The sequence below is a fragment of the Numenius arquata genome, chromosome 16, assembly GCF_964106895.1.
Source record: "Numenius arquata chromosome 16, bNumArq3.hap1.1, whole genome shotgun sequence".
Classification (NCBI taxonomy): Eukaryota; Metazoa; Chordata; class Aves; order Charadriiformes; family Scolopacidae; genus Numenius; species Numenius arquata.
The window spans coordinates 4,923,496-4,945,558 of NC_133591.1; the positions used below are offsets into that span (position 1 = coordinate 4,923,496).

The 22,063-nt window shown below is 46.3% G+C and overlaps 1 protein-coding gene across 1 annotated transcript in view; it reads left to right on the forward strand.

Moving 5' to 3' along the window:
- Window positions 1–22,063, forward strand: part of KDM2B (lysine demethylase 2B) — a 115,904-nt gene that overhangs the window by 92,483 nt on the left and 1,358 nt on the right. The window contains exons 13-21 of the mRNA XM_074159577.1: window positions 5,433–5,657; window positions 9,295–9,438; window positions 14,164–14,250; window positions 14,816–15,076; window positions 16,069–16,107; window positions 17,759–18,432; window positions 19,912–20,075; window positions 20,557–20,718; window positions 21,419–21,637. Coding sequence (XP_074015678.1) covers window positions 5,433–5,657; window positions 9,295–9,438; window positions 14,164–14,250; window positions 14,816–15,076; window positions 16,069–16,107; window positions 17,759–18,432; window positions 19,912–20,075; window positions 20,557–20,718; window positions 21,419–21,637 — 1,975 coding nt within the window. The remainder of the gene's footprint in view (window positions 1–5,432; window positions 5,658–9,294; window positions 9,439–14,163; window positions 14,251–14,815; window positions 15,077–16,068; window positions 16,108–17,758; window positions 18,433–19,911; window positions 20,076–20,556; window positions 20,719–21,418; window positions 21,638–22,063) is intronic.

Here is a 22,063-nt window from a genome sequence, read left to right on the forward strand (position 1 = left end):
GCTTTTAGGGATGTTATTGCCATCTGTGACTTTTGCTGTCTGAAACTAGCTTCATTGACTTGAGGGGATTTAATGGCGGTCCCCCTATTTTAGGGTTAATGTAGAGTTAATGGCAGGGTCTGCTTGGGAAACCTCTGCTAAAATGTCTTTGGTGGATCTCAATCCAGGGCTTTGGTGTGTGTGTTGCTCGTCTATGCAACTGCTGGTAATTGTCAGTTTGACTGGTTTTCTTAGCAGGAAGGTCAAAACTGCGTGCCTAGAGGAGCTGTTCAGGATGGTGCTGGCCCTGGGCAGGGAGCCTCGTCCTCCATAACTTCCACTCTGTGCCTGATGTTACAGGAAGAGGCGAGGAAATAATTAATCAGAGGCCCTTACTGTGGCACCCCATGGGCTTCTCTGGTGTCTAGTATCAGCCCATGACCCAGCATGTTTAGGGTGGTATCTTAGCTGACAACAATTATGAATTGTGGGTTAATGTGTTTTGTTTTTTTCCTCTAGTGTTTATTTATCAGATGTTATAAAGAAATGACTGGTAATTAAATTTGTTCTAATTCTGTTAAAACAATTGTATTGGGATGCAGTGCTATATAAAGGTCTAAGTGCAGGACTGGCACCATGGAAATCCCGGGTCCTCCTCTTCTGGTGCTGATACAGTTGCATGGACTTCATCAAACTACTGCAAACCAGAGTAAGTGGAATCTGTCCACGTTACAGAAGGAAATCACCCCTCCCCTGCAAATGGGAGGGATATATTTATGTGGCACAGCACCTTGAAGAAATAAACAGTACACGTGTAAGATGTCTTGTCTTGGAGAGATTTATGCAGTGGATACATAAACTCTTCAGATTGTATTTAGTTTGGAAGTGAAGTGCTTCAGGGTCTCACTGAACACGCCACATGATAAGCCCTTCAGAAGGGCACTGTGTATGTCCCTGGATTTTTCTCGGAGGTGTTGAGTCTGAAATAATGGTATGATGCCGCTGGCAGGAGCTTAAGCAGGTCACTGAAGCTGAGTGGTGGAATAAGGCCTATGCCCAGGTAAAGGCCACATGTGGAAGAGGTTGTTTCTGGCTGCAGGCTCTATCAGCCTTGCTTTTAGGACCAAGGCCTTCCTCCTGGACTCAGGATCAGCTGGTCTTCCTCTCCAGAGCAGGGGAGTTTGCATGTGAAGTTGCCTGGTGACAACTCCAACAGAGCCCTGTTGATGTTGGGATAGCAGTTGGGGAACATCAGCACCTACTTGATGCATTTAACAGCTGATAGCTCTTGTACCGTTGTCTCCAAAGTTTGAGGTTCTTGGTATTTTTGTTTACCTGGGGTCTTCTGAGTTATTCTTTACAACTGTGAAGGTTAGAAATCTGTTGCTGTAAACGTCACAGTTGTGTTTTCTGTTGTAGTAAGTGTTGTGCTCAGGGCAGAGGCCCTTGGTGATGATGGGTGGCTTTTTGGTGACTGCCGAGCAGGGAAATGACGTGGTGAAAGCGTACCTCTAAGGAGGCAGTGAAAATTTCCTAGCAGCCAAATGTTTGTCCATAGCCAAAATAAACTAACATTACAAGTAGTGACCCTTCTAGGTAGCATTTGCTAGGGGCTTGTCTAGAGTTGGAAGCGTCATACCTGGGCTTTTTCCCAGATCTGCACAGCCCTGTTGAGAGACTTGAGATGCTGATGTCCACCCCACCCAGTCGCCTAATTGTTGACCACCTTGGAGCGCTGTTGAATTCAATGGGGTTTATAGGAGCTCAGCACTTCTGAAAATCTGTTTGGCAATTAGTCGCATTTCCTATCTGAGGAGTGGGCACGATGCAGTGTGGGAGGGTGATCTCAAATTGATGACTTGTAAATGGCTTTGTAGTTCATAGTGTATTACATTTGATGGCCTAAGTTCACACTCAGTACCTAGGTGCTACAGTGGCTGCACTGTGTCTGCTTCAGGTGCAGGAGTAGGTTACCTTTGTGTGTTGGGTAGCAGTAATCTTGGGGGGTGGGCAGGCAAAAAAAAAACTACAAAAGAAAAAACCTAACAGGGTGTCCCGTTAACGTGCTTTGTTTTACGGGGCTGTGCAAGTCTGCCAGCTTTCTAGGTTTCAGTGTAATAGAGGTAGGTATTTAGTATGTTAATCCTAGTATGTTTCAGCAGCGGGTTGCACAGCCTTCGTTAGGAGCTTGGGAAGAGTGGTTGTCATCACTTCAGCATCCTCCTTACCCCTCTTTTGATGACTCTTGCTGTGGCCAGAGAAGTAGGGGCACAGTTTCTGTGGAGGTGCTGGAGAACATAGGGTATTGCTTGTGATAGTACTTCAGGAAGGTTCTGTCTCCTTGTTTTTTGTTGTAAGATTTAAGAAAAAAAATCTCTTCATTTGGCATAACCCTTCTTTTCTTGACAGTTCTCAGAGGTGGCTGCTGGGGGCTCCAGAGTCAGCAGCACAGGTTGTGCTTGAGGATCTCAGCTCATCTCCTTGGGAGAGGAGGAGATAGGATCTGCTACACAGGTGGGAGACTGTGTTGGTCCAGACCCTAGTTAAGGGCTTAGTGTGTCACCCAGTCCTGAGCTTGAGGCTGTGAAGCTGCTGTTTGCTGGGCACTCTGGTAAACCCAGGTTAAGGAATCCTGCCATTCCCTATGACTTGCTCGTTATTTGCAAGACAGGTCCACAGAGTTGTGCTAGGAGGGTGGCAAATTGCAGTACAGAGGTGGGAACAGGAGCTGGGAAGGAAATCTTTACCTAGTTCTGTTACCAGGGCTGGTACATTATAAAACTGCAGGCTGAGCTGGAAATCCTGCAGCATCTCTTCACTAACATCGACCTGGAATTTATCTGGCTGTCTGCCACGTGCTAAATAAACCCCAAGTCATGTTGGAGGCTCCTTCTACCCCCTTGAATCCCAGCCCTTTTCTGGGATTGCAACCCACAGGCCAGATTTTCTTCTGTGGAGGTTTTCAAGCGACCACTTTGGAGCCCCTTGAAACTAGATACTAGTGGGAATTCCTGCAAGGCCTCTCTAGCCTTGCTGGCTCCAAGATCCTGGAGTGAAAACGTGGCTTGGATTGAGGATTGGTCGGTTGGTGAATTAGTACAAACCCAGCTAGTACAATTGCTTGGATTTCCTAATGAGCAGTGAAGAGGTCTGGGTAGGTAAGTAATGTTACATACAGTGAGATCAGAGGTCTGCATCTCTGCCGTCTGCTGTGCAGTGGTGATTTGTACGGAAATCTGAGTTGTGTGGTGTGTTCTGATTTCAGACTTATTCTTGTACCTTCACCTTCCTGACATTTCTTTTTTTTTTTTTTTTTTGATTCTCAAATTCTGTGTTCAAGCGATGCCTTTTTACCACTTGCATCTGTGCAGTGTTTAAGATGCTGTCCTCAGAATTAGGACTTGGCTCGTGTTACTGTGGCAGAATTAGGAGTTGTCTTTCAGCTGGAAAAGTACCGAGTTTGATTTTTCCTTGAAAGAGATTGCATTTTGAAAAGACCATTCTGATAGTGTCATAACTGCTTCTTGCCTTCTTAAAATCGTAACCATGGTCAAACCTAGTGGGAAGGAGTCAGATGCTCATGCAGAATTTTGCATGTGCTGTTGGCAGAGGGGAGCTGCCCGGGTTGTTGTCCGTATTTTGGTTTAACTTGTTCCCACTGATGTCTAGCCTTTGGTTCGTGTCTCTCGCTTCTCTTGCCTAGTGGAAGGAGACTCTGATAGAGAGAACGGAGGAGTGATTCATGCTGAGGAAGGAAATTATCTGTTATCTAGGTTGCCTCTAAGCCAGTTCTGCCAGAGCTGACTTTATCCTTAAGAGGCTGAAAAGTTGGTTTAAAAGGTAAATATTTATTCTTTAGAGTGTCTGAAATTGATCTGAAATCCAGGCGTCTGGTGGGGTTGCCGATGGGAAGGAAGCTGTACTTGTCTGTGTTCACACAGCACGGTGCAAGTCAACCTTCACATGGAACAAAAACTGTTCTGGAGGAGGATAATTAAAAACTTGCTGAAATCTGTGTAACCTCATCTACTAAGCAATGTTTTGTCCCGCCTCAGTTACGATAGTAGGTCTGTGGGAGAGAAAGCGAAGGGGTCTAGCTCCTGGCTTCTCTGCTCTCCCAGCACTGAGGTTCCTGGGATGGATACTGTTAAAATATCAGAACTCTTCTGCATCTTCAGAAAGTCACTGGAGCTTTGCTAAGTCAGCTGGGAGGAAGTTCAAATACTTGGCAGTATGGCTTTCTTTCAGGGTTGTGTAGTAGGACGCTTAGAGAAGCTTTTGTAATATGAAGTAGAATGTTTCCATGTTTTTTTCCTTTAAAAACTACAGTGGAAACTCTGCATGGCTTTCTAAAGCCAACCTGCCCCTGCTTTGGTGATTGCCCAGAATTCAGCAGGAACAGAAAGTGAAACTGGCTGGTCTGTTGGTCATATGCTGAGATGTGTAGAAAGTGGAAAAATTGTATAAATGTTAAACCAGATGAGCTTTGCAATCCTATTATTATCATCTTTATAGGGGAAACTGTCAGTGGTAAGAATGAGCCAAGCCAATTCTTGCATAATTAGCCCCATACAATTACATGGTATTTAGCGATGTTTGGCTTGAGCTGGAAGTTCTTGTGTTTAACAGGGAGTTTCTGATGAGAACATGGAATTTAGATATCCAGAGTGAATATGTTGCAGTTAACCTAATCATTTAAAAATCTTTTCATGCTCCTTTAGCTTCTGTCTTAAAGGTCACTGAAATCTAGACCTGGGATGCCCTTTTTAGCCTTTGCACAGCATCAGTTAGTGTTCTATTTTTGAGCACTTGCTAGTATTGGATACGAGGGGAGCTACTTTGGAAGGGTTTTGTAGTATTTGTGGTTTATTTCCTACTTTATTACTTGGCAGTAGTTCATACTCTCCTGGCTTTTTAGGGAGATTGCTGTGGCTCAAACCATTGCTGCTGAGTGTTTCTGTGCTGTACCTAAGCTCATAATTACTTTTACTGCCTCCTTGGATTCTTCCACTTCCAACGGAGGAAAGTAGACCTTCTAGCTTTAACCTGAGCACAATCCTAAGAGCTCCCTAGCCCAGAGCTCAGCAATGGGTGCAGATCATCTCTTGACCTAAGCCAGCACGTCACTTGGGACTTGGTCCTGCATTGAGTTGCACATAAATCGATTCTCCCTGCCCTCCTGTTGGAAGTGGGCTTGCTTTAGCTTAGGGATCTCCCATTTATGCCTTGGTTTCTTTGTCTTTTTACAGTGCATCTTCTCCTGAAAGAGTAATGGAAGTCCTTTAGCTACAAGAGTGATTGTATACATCTGCTGAGTATTACCCACCTATGTATAGTACTGATACATCTGTCAGTTTTACATCTAAGATGTATACAGCTGCTGTCCAAGGAAGTTCTGTAGTTTAGGTGGTAAGTGGGATGTGTAATTAACCTTGTGTGTCTGGCTCTTTCAGAACAGGGCAGTCGGACGGCCCAAAGGGAAGCTGGGCACTGCTTCTGCGGTAAAGCTCGCAGCTAATCGGACAACCGCTGGAGCACGTCGGAGGAGGACGCGATGCCGCAAGTGCGAGGCGTGTCTGCGGACAGAGTGCGGCGAGTGTCACTTCTGCAAAGACATGAAGAAATTTGGGGGACCTGGCAGGATGAAACAGTCCTGCATCATGAGGCAGTGTATCGCAGTAAGTGTACCTGTTGTTACAGCTCGTTTGGAGATTTCTTTCCTGTATCTGTCTCCTGGTGACAACGTATGGAACTGAGAACTCTGCTCTGAGTGGTCTCTAAAGTGCATCAGGCAAAATAGTGAATCCCTGCTGTCTCAGTTAGGATCTCTTCTTCCCCCGTTCCCCAAATCTTAAAACAGAATGCTCCTAAAACTTAGTAGCATGGCTTTCATTTTCAGTAATATAGAAGGTAGATGTGGCAATTATCAGTACACCAGAAATTGGGGCTCAAATCACACTGAAATCCTGGAATTTGGGGGAGAAGGGGAAGAGTGGGAAGTTCTGATTCAAAGGGAAAACAGACCTGTTTGGTTTGGATCTCTGAATTTCCTGGAAAAAAAAAAAGCTGACTTGCAACTGTCGTTACTGTCTTAACTACTTAACCAACTTTAAGATACGGAGCAATCTTTCACTGGCATCCTCCAAGATTTTGGCATTAGTGACCCCAGCCCCAGGCTACTGGAGACCTTAGTTTCTCCGTGTTTGCTATTACCTAGGCATATAGGAGGGATCTGATCCAGATAAACCAAAGAGCCATCAAGCCAGGGTCTTGTCTTCCTCAAGGACTGGAAATGGCTGTTGGGGCATGAGCATCAAAACAGGGCAAGCAGGCAGTTGGACAGTTTCCTGGGCTCCTGTGCTTCTTGAGTCATAAGTGATAGCTTTGTATTTAACAAATATTGACAGATTAATCTTCCATTAAGTTGTCAAAGCACCTTTTGAGTCTGTTGCTTTCATACTGACTGCCATGGAGCTTCTCCTCAGGTCTCGTGTCCACAGTGCCTCCTTTCAAGAGTAAAAATTAGCTTTAGCTTTTCTCTTAATTCTTGGGAAGATCTTGTTTATGCTGTTGTTAAGGGTTTGGTTTTCTGTTGTTTTTTTTGTTTTGTTTTGTTTTTTTAAGGAAAGGAATGTTGTTTATTCATAACTGAAATATCACCCCATCTATACTGATTTCTCTCTAACTCTTTTTACAGTTCCTTTTACTTAGTTACTGTTTTTTTTTTTCCTTTAATTCTGATGAGGCAACTGAAGTGGAGGCATTAAATTACTTGGTCTGACACTGATAAAAAACTGATAAGCGCTTAAGGTTTCCAGTAGTTGCTCCTAGTAGCTCACTCCATGTCCTGTTCTAAGCCATGCACTGTTCTTGACATAGAGGACTGGATTCAGCTCTGCTGGATCTTTCACTAAAGTACATAGAATATCTACCTTTCCACAGAGTGCTTTTGCAGCTCAAGTGTCTTTTCTTTGAACACTTGATTTCCTGGAGTGTGGCATGAATTGAACAGCATGGATGAAGAATTTATTATTCTCCAGGGGGAAGAAATAGTGAAATCACGCTGCCTTTTTAGTGGAGGGATTAAATTATGGCTGCGGTGTGCTTTCTTGTCCTGACCGATGAAGCAAACTTTCATACTAAGCTGTTTCGCCCTTGATACACAGATGAGCCTTTTGGAGATGAACTGGGTTCTCTTCTGGCTGAGCGTAGTTCTCCTCTCATCCCCTTTCTTCTAATGAAGAAATATTTTTTTTTTTTCTTGATATCTGCAGTTCTATTTCTGGGAGCTGTGGTTAGAGTACACGGCTCGGTAGCCAGGGAACTCTTGATTCCTTGTCCCACCCTTGCATGCACTGAAGAAGACATCTTTGGCCTTCATAGCTTCCCATCAGTGTAAATAGCAGGGGGAGTATTAAGACTTTTGTAGAACAGCAAAAGCACGGAAAATTAACAAGTTGAACTTGTAACTTTTAATGGTGCTTTACATTTCTGTATGCAGTACTGTTGTCTTCACTCTTCTTCATTATATTCTCTAACAATTGTGGTAGTAATATATTATGGTACCTATCCAACAGCTTCCAGCCCAAAAAAAACCCCCAAAAACATCAAAGCAAGGCTCCATGGAAGGAATGATCCCTACAGTTTTGGGATTGTGCATTCCTCCGGTTAATAACATTGACAATAGTAACTAGACACAGACTTATATTAAACTCGGAAGCCTTAAGAGAGCCTGTACTGCCATTTGGAGAACAGGAAACTCCTCTGCATCACTAGTTCAATCAAGAAAGGAAACAGGAGTGCCTGGGACACTTTATGCTGCGTTGAATACATCTGAAGGGAGTGGGGTGGCTATGTGCTAGGAGGATGAGTTGTGACAGCATGGCTGTGGGACAAGGCTGGTTGGGACACAGAGGAGATTCCCTAGACACCCTGGCTTCCAGCAAGAAAAGTTGTACTGCTCCTGGGATGTTTGTTCTTGTGTGTGGATATAAATACTTATCATGTGGGAGATAGGACAAAACAAGTGGACAGAGCTCTTATGGCTGTTGACGACTTAGCTTTACTCTGGTTTTACTTGCTGGTGGAATGGGATCCTGGGGATTCCTATTTTGTGCTTGGAGGAAGGGTGGGAATTAAACAGCATTAGCAAAATGCTTTTAAAATGGAGCGTGGGTAAGTACTGGCATGAGAAAGCAGGAAACTGTTGCTGTACCTAATGTGTCAGATATTGGTGTGTGGGGCAGCACACTGTACTCTGTAATGGCTTACCATAGCTCACTTTTTCCCTGTCTGAAACTCGCTGAAGGATGCGCTGTTGCTGCATAGGTTTGGTTCGATGTGCAAGTATCCACTTATGGATTTTACTCACTCCATCTATGAGAGATCCTTGCTGTGAAAAGCCACATCTCTGCCTCTCGCTACTTAATAGTTAAGGATTTGCAACCCAATCGATTGCATTTCACAGCCAGTTTCTTATGAGGATCTTCCTTTTCTTTCTTGTAATGAGGCTTATACCTTATTGCCGCAAACCAGAAGTTTGTTCCTCATTAGCACAAAAGTGGCTTTTTAATTAGACTAGCATTCAGGGCTTTGACATGGGTGACAGATATGTAAGATGCTGCAGTTCCCTTTCTGCCTCAGCAGAAGACAGAAAAAAAATCACTGCGCTTCTCACTTGTGACACTTGCAGGAGAGGAATTCTCTTTTTAAACACTGTCTGCGCAGTGTTTTTTGCAACGCTCGGGTTGGGAGCAGGGCCCTAGATAATAGACTGTCAGTAAGAAAAAGGTCTGTTCCTGGTTGTGTTCTGGGCTTGCTGTGAGACCTGGATTGGGTCCCATAACATCTGTCTGCCCTGCTTGTAAGATAGGGGCGCTGCCAAATTGCTAGTCAGATTGTGAAGCTTAATGGATGTCAGTAGTGATGTTCTAGGTTGCTTCTTTTCCCTCCCACTGTACACTAGTAAAGTGACATGCATGTCAATGTCTGTGTCAGCTCATAGGTTTGAGGGATCCACCAAAAAAAGCATTTTCATCCATCCCTGGGATGCCCCATGAATCTGCGCTGCTACAGGGAGAGCACTTTCATTCCATGAAACGTCCTGTGATGCTTAGTCTGGGTATCCAGCCCCGGTTGTTACCAGTTTTTCTTGCCTTTGTTGCTCTGCTTGGCTGGTGCTTTCAGCAGTTTGCGCAATTAATCCCTATTTAACTCCTCTTTGAAGTGAGGATACTGTAAATGCACATTGAGTTCTTCTGTTTCCATATGTCTTCTGTGTCCTGATCAAGACTTCTTTCTGATATATATAAACAGCCGGTGTTGCCTCATACCGCTGTGTGTCTGGTCTGTGGAGAAGCTGGGAAAGAGGACACTGTGGAAGAGGAGGAGAGCAAGTTTAATCTCATGCTAATGGAATGCTCCATTTGTAATGAAATAATACACCCAGGATGCCTTAAGGTGAGTACAAGGATGTGATACATGTTGGAAACAAAAACTGGATTACTTATCACCTTAATGTAACAGTAGTGCACAGAATTTAGAAAACTTTCACGTGTTTGTATTTGGAAACTTAAGTGAGCAAAGATTTGGTGTGAGGAGCAGGGTGACAGCTGTGGCACACGCAGTCCTGACTGGCAGGCAGGGATCCTCTGATGTAAGCAGAGACTCTTGCTTTGGACAGCCTCCAAAATGTGTGGCATGCAAATGCCGTGTGGAGTTTGGTTTGGTTTTTTCTTTTTTGCTTCTTGTTTAAGGAAGTGATGAGTTTCAGTTGGGGCAGGAAGCTCAAGAGGACAGAGAAATCTGCCTGTACCTTTGGATGAGTTAGTCACAATCCCTGTATTGGTAGCTCCTTCCTGTGTCCCACAAAGTACAAACAAGTAGTTTGCTCTTTGAGTTTGTCCAGGCACAGATGTGCCAAGCAGCTGACTTTAAAGATGTTATGAGCAAATGTTGCAGTAGGAAGACTGCAGCTCTAGAGAACAAACTGAGCGAGTTTCAGGCTGCAGGAGTGCTCACCCTTGGCTGACTTGAGTTCTGTGAGCAGCTCTGTTCTTTGCTGGTGGCAAAAGTGTCATTTTGGGCATATCTTTGTGTATGAGCATTTAGAAGTCTCCTTTTTCCAGAGCTGGTTTGTTTCAGCTGATCAGCCATTTCCTGTTGCTGATTTGTTTATGGTCAAAGTGATTTGCCAAAGCAAATGTGTTCTGACACACCATGCCCCAGAAAGCAGCTTTTGGCCCTTCTGGGATCTCTGGGAGGAGAGGTATGTTCCTTATGCAGGCCTGGGGTGATGCTCTCCTGGCCTTTTATTTTTCTTGCGCTGTACACAGTATTGCGCCAAACGATGTGTGTGTCATTTTATTAGAGCAGAAGGTGTAGGTAGCTGGCAAACCAGAACTGTGGCTGTCTCCTTGCTCTGTGAAATGGGTGCTCACAGCTCCTGCTGCAGATGGGCTCTGAAAGGAAGCTTTGCTTGCTTGGCTCTGCTTAAAACAAGGCTTCAGGGGCTGATAAAGCAAGGGAGGGAGCTGCTCATTTTCTCGGGTACCTCGATTTTGGCTTGTAGCTGGTGCTTTGCTATTCCAGTCCTTCCTGAAAGTGCCCTGTGCTCCCCTGTCTCTTGCTTTGCAGTGTCAGTGACACTTCACAGCTGAGTCCAGAGGACATGATTGTTGTCTAGTGGCAGTTCAAGTATGGTTTCCTCTCCCCATACCACATTTGGGACTAGTTGCACAGGATGTGGGTCAGATCTGTGAAATCAAGCAAGTGATGTTTGTTCTTTTATCCGTGTGTGGTGTTCCGGGTGCTGTTTTGGTAACTAAGAACAATGTTTTTGGGTGTTTCTAAAAAGTAAGCAGTGGGGCATTTACAGTGTACCTTGTGTGTGTTGTGTTTTAATTTCTCAGTGTTTCTCTTGGGATGGAATGGTGGGGTAACGGGTACTGTTTATTTACTGAGACAAAAGGGCACGAGTAGGATTTGAAAATCATCTTGAAAGGCAAGATGAGACTATGCACCAGGGAACAGCGAAAGGAAGATGGAGCCTCTTCCTTTGTTCCCTCCTTGCCCTTTATTCCCAGGTTCCATGAGAGGCAAAACTGTTGCCATGTTTACATGTTGCTTGAGCTCTCGACATGGTCTTAAGCCCAGAGGACGGAGCCCATAAATAGTTCTTGTGGGAAGCACCTTTGAATGCAGATGCAGCCCCAGGGCAGCTGTTTCAGCTGTTTCACCAAGAGAAGGTCCGTTCCTGTCCTACTTGGTAAATAGGCAGTAGTACATGTAAACTGCCAATCATCTCCAATTAAATGTCTGGCAAATGTGGTTTTTGGGGAGACTGGACCAGTGAAGGGGAGGAGTGTCCTTCGCTGGTTTATTCCCTCCGAGATGTGTCTCCAAAGCTTGTGGAGCAGTTTGGCACATGCACTGGCTTAATTTGTACTCCAGCCCAAGTTGTTCCTGGTTTGAAGTCCATCCTCTTCTAGCTTCCTGATTTGGCTGTACATGTTCGTGATGGATTTTCTCCATGAAGAAACAGGGTCAGAGGATGTTCTCTTTGAGGAGATTAAGGGTAGCTTGGGTACCGGTGCTCTGACACACTCACAGCCCTGAGGGGCTTTTGTGGGTGCCTCTTGCTGGGAGAGCCCTGGGAACCAGAGTGTATTAGGTGCTTTTGTTGGAACCACGCTAATGACAGCCAGGATGTACCATGTGTGAAGAAGTGTCATGGTGGAGTATCTGACATGCTGCTTTCCTTGTAAATATGACATCAGTGCAAATGCTTATTTTGCTGAAGAGTTTCTTATGAAAGCGATCCTGGTGAGCATTTCACAAGCACTGTTTCCAGAGGGAGCTAATGAGATTTTCAGAGGAATATTGTTTTTCATTGTTACAGAGCGTTTGAGTTGAACCAACATTGATTAATTTTTCTTGCTACATGTCAAATTGCTAGTAATGCTGGTTGGTGTGAGTGAGCGCAGTATCTGATGCTCCTTAAGGAGAAGGTGTTTGTTTTCCCCAGTAGGAGTCTGTTGTTCTTCATCTTAGGTGGATATAGTGATAATGATGGAAAAGGTGAATATTTAGGTGCCTTGTCAGAGCAGGAGAAATTCAAAGACCTTTTCCAGCACAGCTGCACTGCTGCCCATGGCTTCAGCCCAGGTATGTGTCGCTGCTTGTGTTGTTCCAGTCCTGGCACTGCCAGAATTCATGGCTCTCGCTCAGCGATGTCAGATCAGCATCCTGGGGTCTCCATATTCCTTAACAAGAAGACTTCACAGTTGCGTAGTCTCATGTTTAGACTTTCTGAATTGCTGACCTCGTGCTGCAGGTACGTTTCTGAAGATGCCTCACGCTGTGGCTCAGACACCCACCTGCTGTTTGCAGCAAACACTCAGAACTGGCTCCCACCCAGCCTGAAAGGCTGGGGACAGATTCAGTGGCAAGTTTGTGTGTGTCTAATTAGTTTGCTTACAGTTCCTCACATCTGTTCATTTCCTTAAACTTCACAGAAGGGACAGAGCTGTAACGCTTTCCCTTCAGTAGCATTTGTTCTATATTCAGTGCGGGAAATAACTTGTTCCCAACTTGGGCTTGGGCCAGGAATTGTTCCCCTGAGGCAGACATGTATACAACAGCTCCTGAAGTATCTTACACCTACCATGGGAAAGAAGGTTCAAAGGCACACAGTTGTGATAAAACCAGTATTTAAATTCTGCCCACTTCATTTACTCATTTATTAACTCCAGAAGACTTGCTGAGAGAGACTGGCGTGTCATCACTCTCGCTAGATGGGGAAACTAGAATGGCTGCTGTCTGGCTTGGGGACTTGAGGAAGCAGTTCCCCTAAAACCAGAGCTTGATCCCGCACAGCTCGTGCGTTTTCTCTGAGCTGGGAGGGGAGGAGAGGAGGATACGTTTCAGAAACGTGAAAAATCTGCAGATCTTTGCCTCTGCCTGTTTCAGCAGCGGTCTCCTGCTGCTGTGCTGCCGATGCCAATGCCTAGCTATTTGTCTTGACAGTAGCATGTCTTTGTTGTCTATAGTAGTAATAAATTAATCTTTTCTCCCTCCTCCTCCCCACCCCCCCGGCTTATTTCTGAATATATAAACAAACCCTTAAATGTGAATGTGCCATCAGTGAGCATATGTGTTTGTGTGGAGGGTGTTTTTGCCTTAGCTCTACTTTCATCCTCAGTTTCATTCACAGAAATGCCTTTTCAGAAGCACCTATCTCCTGTTTGGAAGGTAGTGCAGGCTCCTATATGGAAATTCAGAAACCAGCAGATTTTCAACTACGTAGGGCAGGACTGTGCTTTTGTTGTTGTGTGACAACACTGAGTGTGCGTCGTCTTTTTCAAAAAGCTAAATGTCACAGTCTCTCAGAGGCAGTGAAGTAGTAAGCATTTCTCTTCTTTACACTAGCTGGGTAACTGGGGGTGTGAGAAACCTTAAAAATGTCTTCGTGTGCCCAGTCTTCTGAATAAAAGTGCCTGTTCTCTAGCTGACTTGGCAACCATCATTTTTATTGGCACGTGGGCTTGAGGGCTGGAAGCATGGGACTGCTAGTTCTGATCCATAAAGAAAAATATTTTAAGGAACACTTGATTACAGTGCAGGGTGCTTTGCTTCTAAAAATGCCAAGCAGTATTAATGTATGTGAGGATGTGTGTACGGGAAAAATCCCATTAAAAAATCAGACTGTGCTTCACTCTGGGGGGTGACGGGTCAGGACTGAGCTTTTCAAATAAATGGTGTGGGAAGACATTTGGAGATGGTGTGATTACAGTCCTGGGTTTGGGGGGTTTGATTTGGGGTTTTGGGGTGGTGGTTTGGTTTTTGCAAGAGCAGAATGTGTCCTCTGTGTTAATTGGGATTGTCATTGACCATCATAAAACTCCCAGACCTGAACACTTTGTCAAATACCAATTTGGCCAGCATGCTTTCCTCCCCTGTTGGCGTCGTCAGAAGGGTAATTGTGCAGGACCGAGGGCTTGCTCAGCACCAGCAGGACGGCGCAGCACCTGCGGTGACCTGCGTTTCTTTTCTGCAGCCCTTGGGAGGGCAGCAGTCGATCAGAGAAAATTGAGCCGTACAAAATGCCTCTAAATGATCTACCTGTAGACTTTTGCGGCTTTTTGCAGCACGATTGTGAATTGAGTTGTGCCTCTCTTTCCCCAGGTGAAGGAATCGGATGGTGTGGTTAACGATGAGCTGCCGAACTGCTGGGAGTGTCCAAAGTGCAACCATGCAGGGAAAACTGGAAAAGTGAGTTTAATGGGAATAAGTGGTGCTGGAATGAGATACAAAATCTCAAGCATTCCCTCTGGCTTGTAGATATAATTTTGTCCAATACTAGCTTTTGATTTTGTGCTTAATTCAGTTAAGTTGAAGGAAATAAGCTGATGCCTTTCTACTACTTTTTAATAATTCTTGTATTCTTGTTCCATATACCAACACTTCACCCAAAACCTGGGGAATATTTGGGTTAGTTCTGTGCACTGCTGCGTGTTAACTTCTAAGGTGCAAATACTTTTTTCTTAAAAAAAAACAAAAACAAAAACAAAATCCAGAAGCAATTATGCAAAACATGAAGGGTCTGTTGGAATTGGTGAAACAATGTTTCTTTGCAAACTGAGACAAACACTGAAAGTGTTTACTTAACAAAAATAACTTTGTGAAGGCTGAAACTTCTTTACTCTAACTCCTTGCTAATCATTTTGTCTGTTACAAAGTGATCAGCCCACCAGTGTTGGAGGCAATTTAGATACAGAGCTGAGAAAGGCATAAGATATAAAGTTTGTTTGTGTTTTGTGTCTCTTTGGCGTACAAGCAAAAGCGCGGACCAGGATTCAAATACGCATCAAATCTCCCAGGCTCATTGCTGAAGGAACAGAAAATGAATAGAGATAATAAGGAAGTAACAGATGCTGCAAAACGGAAAGGGGATTGTGAAGAAACTCCCAGGCGGAAATCAGAGGAACATTCCAAAAAGACTCCAGTTGACTCAATACTGAGGAGAAAGTCAGACGAAGTGCATCTGTGGAGGAAAAGGAAATTTGAGAAACCCCAGGAACCCACTATGAGAAAGCGGGTATGACAAAACACTCTTTTCATGTACTTAGACAGATGCGCGTGGGCTGGTTGGGGCTCATGTCTCTTGCCTTCTGGCTTATAGCTCATCTTGAAATCCCAGATTGTTACAAAAGAAACTGCGATGTTTTACCTTCCTTTCTGAAAACTGCTAGTCTAACAGGACAGTAGTTTTAACAGTGACACTCAGGCTGATGTTCAGAGGCCAAAAACACTGGGCTATGGCTGTTGTTTTAGTCAAAATACTGGAAAAACCCACTTTAACTGAAAAGTCCTTACAAGGCTTCAAGTAGGAACAAGGTGAAAATCAATTTTCAGTGGAAACCTTTTCATCTTTATCCACTTGGTGGCGCATGGCAGCCTGTTTTGTGGCTGATTCAGGCATGTACAATACTCTTAACCCATCAGAGGACCTTTAGAAATGACACCTTCTGTAGCCTGCAGAGAGGAGGAGCTGCTCACAGCAGCGATGTAGACAGCTTTTCCCTGAATTTAACAGACGGAGCTTTTGGGCCAGGCAGGGACACTCTGAATTGTCTTCTGGATTGTGAAATGTGGTGCTTGGGATGTACAGAAACGCTGGTTTGCAGAGGTAGAAATGAGGACCTAGATTTAATGTCTCTTATGAGTAAATGGCTGATGGCTTTACAATCAGAATCGGTGGCTGGTTTTGTATTGCATGCGGAGTGACAGTCAGTCTGCCCCGCGAGGCTCGACAGGGGGGCGCTACGGTAGAGTAAGTGTAGGGATTGGGGTTGCTTTGGTGGAACGAGAGAGCAAAATTCATCATACCAGTTCACGCATATTTGCTTTCTGGCCGTGCCTTCGTTTTCCCATCCCTTCGGACTCACTGCAGTGTTTATGGATGGCTTGAATTGCTCCATGAAAGCCCCCCAGTGCGTGAGGAAGGCACTGGATCACCGAACCTTCATCAGACAGCACAACCAACAAATGGTCATGTTTTGGGGTTTTTACTTTTCTTTCTTCCAACAGCTAAAACTTGGAAAAGAAGACAAACTCTTCAGGAAGAAGGTATTTTGCCTTTTTAATAGATGTGTTCTCAATCCCTTTTCATCCCGTCTGCTCATGTGAGCTGAATGGTGAGCCAGTTTCTCTATCAGTCATGTCCTTGTGTCACTGCAGGCGTTTCTATTATCACGTTTACATCTTGAAATTACAGAATATCTCTCTCATGGAAACCTTTGTGCTCCAGGATAATTTAGCTGCAGAGTCTGGTTTTATATTTTCTCTTCTGTCCCATATTAAAATGCAGCAGCAAACTGTGTTTTGATGAACCAAGGAATAAAATTCTGTTTCTGTCCCGATGTTTCACTCTTCCTGTGTGGTTGACTCTTGCCCCTGCCACGCAGCCCCTCGTACCACAGCATGTCCTGGAGTCCTCTGCTCACGCCCCAGGGAGCCAGGGGCGTCCTGGCACCAAATACTGATTTACCTCTCACAATCTGCCACGATAACACATCTGATACCTTTAAACTAAGCGCTCGACAGTGCCCTCTGTGAAAGATGCTGCAAGCTGACAGTACTCTGATGTTGTAATTTTTTTTAGTCTAACCTGTCATTAACTTCCTGTGACCTCTCCCTTTATAATATGTTAATTTAAAGACAGGGTGATCAGAGCTCTCTGCTCTGCACCGCGGTCTGAAGCACAGGAGCGCATCCGCTGACTTGATCCAATTAGTTTATTGCGAAAGCATAGACCTTCTGATAGAGCAAGTGTGTTCGCAGCACTTCACCTTTTCTTGCCAGTCTAGATCTCTTCTTATTAGAGCTGTTTCATTTTAACAGTTGGTGGCTTCTTTCTTGCTTGTAGTGATCAGATTAGACTTGAAGTCTTCCCTGGTCTTAGTTTGTACGGCTCTAATGCTTCTGTCTGGTGTGCATCAAAAAGAGATTTGATTAATGCGAGCAAGTGAAGTGCAGTTTGCTGTTATGAGCAGTGACCGGGGCAGGGCAGAAGGTGCCAGCTAACCCCTGTCAGCCTGTGTTGTGTGGGAGATCGTGTCACCATGAGGTCTCCTCAGGCTGGCAGTGTGTCAGACATGTCAGATTCCCTGTTCTACGTGCACCGGAGGTGGCGGAAGCTTGAGAAGGAGAACTGTGCAGGGTGTAAAGGAGTAGCTAAAACGTAATTAAAAGGGGTTGTGAGTATCCAGCAATAAAGGGCTACAACAGCACAGCCACGGTGCGAGTCGGTGATTGCGATTCAGGAGGCTTCAGAACCTGACCTTTTGACCGTTGGGCATGAATGTGTGCCAGCCAGTGTTTAAAGTGGGTGCCCAGTGAATGTGTCCCAAGCCTGGTTTCTTCTGGCCCGCTGGGGAAGAAGCTGTCTATGGTGTGCTGCTAATCTTCTGTGTGTAAATTGTCCACTGTGTGATGAGTAGGGCCCTTAAATCTGCAGGATTATGCACAGTGAATAAATGCATTTATCACTCTCTTGGAGTCTGGGGAGCCAGTAGCTGGACTCCTCATCCATGTGATGGCGCTTGAACTTAATACCTTTGGCTGGTGAATGTACCCTGGTGCTCAGATGGGTGGTGCCCAGCGCTGGCAGGGAGCCTGCCCCCCCCGGGCAGGGCTGCCCGTGTGGAGCATCAGCATGTGAAGTATTGCTGAGTATGTTCTTGCTCAAATAGTCAGCCCTTCTCTTCTTCCTTTTCAGCGGCGATCGTGGAAGGCTCCAGATGACCGAACTGCCATGATCAAACCCCTACGGCGCCTCAAGCAGGAGCCAGAGGATGACCTGCCAGAAGCACCTCCCAGGTCCAAGGATAGCGACCAGTCGCGGTCCAGCTCACCCACTGCAGGTCCCAGCACGGAGGGCGCAGAGCCCAGGGACAAGAAGAAGTTCAAGATGAGGCGGAAAAGGCGGCTTCCCAATAAGGAACTGAGCAAGGAGCTCAGCAAGGAGCTCAACCAGGAGATCCAAAAAACCGAGAATAGCCTTGCCAATGAGAATCACCAACCCATCAAATCTGAACCTGAGAGCGAGAATGAGGAACCTAAGCGTGCTTTGAACAACAGTGAGAGACTCCATAGGTTCAACAAAGGGTTGAACGGGACTCCCCGGGAGCTGAGGCACCAGCTCATCCCCAGCCTGCGAAGCACACCTCGGGGAATAACCCGGCCACCGCCTTCGCTCTCTCCTCCCAAATGCATTCAGATGGAGCGGCACGTTATCCGGCCTCCTCCCATCAGCCCCCCTCCGGACTCGCTCCCCCTGGATGATGGGGCAGCCCACGTGATGCAGAGGGAAGTCTGGATGGCTGTCTTTAGCTACCTCAGTCATAGAGACTTGTGCATCTGTATGAGAGTTTGCAAGACCTGGAACAGATGGTAAGGAGGGCGGGAAACCGAGCAAGGTCTAACGTGTAGTGGGATGGGCTTGAAAGGGAAGCGGGTGACGGAGGCTCTAGAAAGAGGTGTGCGGGTGTCCCTGAAGCTCTGTTGAGCTCAAGGAGAAGGGGTGGCCAGCAGTGTCTAGAGAAGTAGCATTTCTTCTGGTGCTTTCTCAGAAACATCATTTCCCAGCATTTCTGATGGGAATTGTGTGTATGTCAGCATCGGCGTCAGCCTGCCGGGGCTGTAAGACCCCAGAGCAGCCTGTTCTGTAGTTCTTGACGCCACAATGTTCTTGCTTGCTGGAACAGCCAGTCGAGGTCATGCTAAGTCTTGGTGTCATTCTGCCCCCAGGACTTGCTGACTGCTAATGCAGTTGTTTGTTCAGTTTGGCTATTAAATATCTATTGAGAGATAGTGAAGACCTGCCAGTGCCCTCGGTGTTCTCCTCAGAAGGTCTGTGCTGGTTGTTTCCCTGCAGAGGGTACATGGAGAGCGATCCAGTTCCCTGTGTTCTGTACCGGCAGAGCTGATGGAGGAATCCTTCATTAACTGTATTTACTTACAGCGTGTCCGTTAGGTTCCTGGCGTACCGGAGTGTGAAGATTGACACACTGGGTGACAGTGCAGCAGCAGGAGGCATTAGTGGACAGATTTAGGTGTTTCATTGAACTTGCAGCAAAGTCACTTGCTGGATGTCATCTCGGGTTCAGCTGTAGTGTGCACACAGATGGGCACGTTGTAACAGAGACTCCTTTCTAGTACGGTCTAGTAACAAACTGGGTAAATGACAGGAAGGTTGAGAGGTTGATAATTCGGTGCAAGATGATGTGTGGAGCGTCTCCTCTATGGGCTTCTTGGTGTCACAGAAAGCTGGTAAATGCCTTTTCCACTTCAGTGCAGTATTTTCTAATGGGAAAATGAGAAAATGCAGAATCTTGCACGCTTGTTGCCCTTAGAAAACCGTGAAGAGAGTGTAAAAACGCGTAGGCCCCATAGCTAGGAATAACCCAAACACACAGAACAGGAGGGGGGGGGTCTGTTTTACAGAACTCACTGGTTTTAAGTAAGGAAAGCACAGGGGAAATCCGGGCAGTAATACTTAAAACCAGTCTTTGTGTTCAAAAGGTAAGCAAGATGGTGTGTCTTCACCATCTTGTCTTCAGGCTAGAGGATGGATTTCAGTAAGTGCTGTGGTGACTTAAAATGGGATCCGAAATTGTTGACACATGTAATTCTGTTGACACTTGAAATAATTCTGTGCTTTGTTGCATGATACATTTGATGGAGAAACTTCAAACTTACGTAACGTTGTGTGGTGTTGTGCTTATCTTAGCGTTGCTCAGCCTTATTTTTGCTATTTTCAGTTAAACGCTGTAGTTCTTCCTACTGTTTAATGACACCTTTTAAAGTCTTGCAGAAATCAAAACGAGTGCCAGATTAAGTGCTGTTGGCTTCTTTTCTTTTTTTGGGTAGGTGCTGTGACAAAAGATTATGGACCAAAATAGATTTAAACCATTGTAAATCCATCACTCCACTTATGCTTAGTGGCATTATTAGGAGACAGCCTGTAACCCTTGATCTTAGCTGGACAAATATCTCTAAAAAGCAGCTGAGTTGGCTTATCAACAGACTGCCAGGTAAGTGATGGGGTTTTCACCAATTCACTGATTTTACCAAAACGGTTTGTATCTAAACTGCAATCTCTGAGGAATGTCTGTGGGGATCTGGGTATCCTAGGAGAGGAGTAGATATGTAGGAATGAAGCATCAGCGAGTTGAAATGGGCCCAAAATTAGTTACCTTGTGACTACTTGACACAGTAGATAATTTTAGGCAGGTTTTAGTCAACAGGTAACGTTGCTGGGGAAAGTGCCTGTGCTGACGTCATTAGCAGTGGGGGTGGTGGGGTCTGCTCTCACCCACAGTGATGAAGTTCCAGGTGATGGGAGAGATGGAGACCTGGGCAGGAAGAGGCTTCCGGGGCCCCTGCTTGCCCTGGAGTGCTGGGGTGGTTCGTCAGGGCGGCACTGGGCTTCACCCACCCCGCGCGTGGTAGCGGAGATCACCGCGTATGTCTCTCCGGGTAGGCCACATGCTCCAACTTCTTCTGTATCTGCAGGTCTTCGAGACCTGCTGTTATCAGGGTGCTCATGGATAGCAGTGTCGGCACTTTGTAGTTCCAGTTGTCCTTTACTCCGAACTCTGGACGTGCAGTGGGCAGAAGGCCTGAAAGACGCACAAATGAGAGACCTCTTGTCGCCGCCCACAGATAACCGGCCAGGTAACAGGCGGGAGGAGCGCGCGGGAGACCTGTCCCAGCCGTTCTGCGGCGTGTTCTGCTGCTAGTCCCCCTTGGAGGAAACGGGCAGAGACCCCCGCAGCCTGAACCGACCGGTGCGGTCCTGGGCTTTGCTGACGCGCGAGGTGTTCGAAGTGTAGTGACTTGCAACACCTCCTCGCTGGAAGCCCCTGGGTAACGAGTGATGTTCTCTGGCTGCTGAACGGTCGTCTGAGCCACTGTGCTGGTTTTCTGTCTGACTTTCTTCTCTTCAGGCTGCAACGGGTGTACTTTAGAGAGTATGGAAACACTTTCTTCCAGTTCAGGGAAGGAGCAGTTCTGTGGGTCATGCCACATTCGCCCGGATCTCAGCTCAGGTGAAATTTTGAGCAAATCAGATCTGCTTTCTGGCATGCACTGCACAGCCTACTGCTTATTCCCGACTTGTAATTCCGCTGGGCCCCTGCAGTTACTTTCATCCCTTTTGTTTTGACATCGGGAGGTGGCTCTGTCCACGTGCCTGTTCCAAAAATAGACAAGTGTTCCTGCTGATGTCCCCTCCGAAGCTCCAGACAGGCAAAAGCGTCTGAAGTTGACGTAGGGCGGCAGTGTTGTGTGTCACGGTGCATTTCATATAGATCTGCAGATGTTTGCCATCTGGGGTGAGACTTTTGGGGGGTGACCCTCTGCCTCCGCTTTCCAGGTCAGATCGACAACCGGAGTAAACTACGGAACATCGTTGAGCTGCGTTTGGCTGGCCTGGATATTACAGATGCTTCTTTGCGGCTGATCATAAGGCACATGCCTCTGCTCTCCAAACTCAATCTTAGTTACTGTAATCATGTGACAGATCAGTCTATTAACCTGCTGACCGCGGTTGGAACCACCACGCGGGATTCATTAACAGAAATTAATTTATCAGGTAAGCAACACAAGCGCAGAGGAGGGGGGGGGGGAGGGGGAGATGGGAATTGCCCATCAGCGTTAGACTCGGGAGGAACACTCATCAGTGGAAGTGGTTTTACCCGGCTCTTCCCCTGCCCCGGGTGTCGCTGCCCCCCCTCCGGGGGCTCCATTTAAGCCACTGGAAGTGCTGCCGGTGAAACAAACCCCGCAGCTGCCAGCCTCCCCCCAGGCCCCCACCAGCCGCTCCGGTAGCAGCCATGTGTTGTGCCTCGCTCATCCTCCGCGAGGGATTTTCCAGGGCCGCCGCTCTGCGCATCTGGCGTCCTTTGCTTTATCTCATGGGTTACACAACAGAGTCACGGGGACACGAGCAGGGCCGTGGGGCCGCCTGGGCCGTCCCGCTGTCAGCAAGGACCTACCGCCGCCGGGATAAACCGTCCTC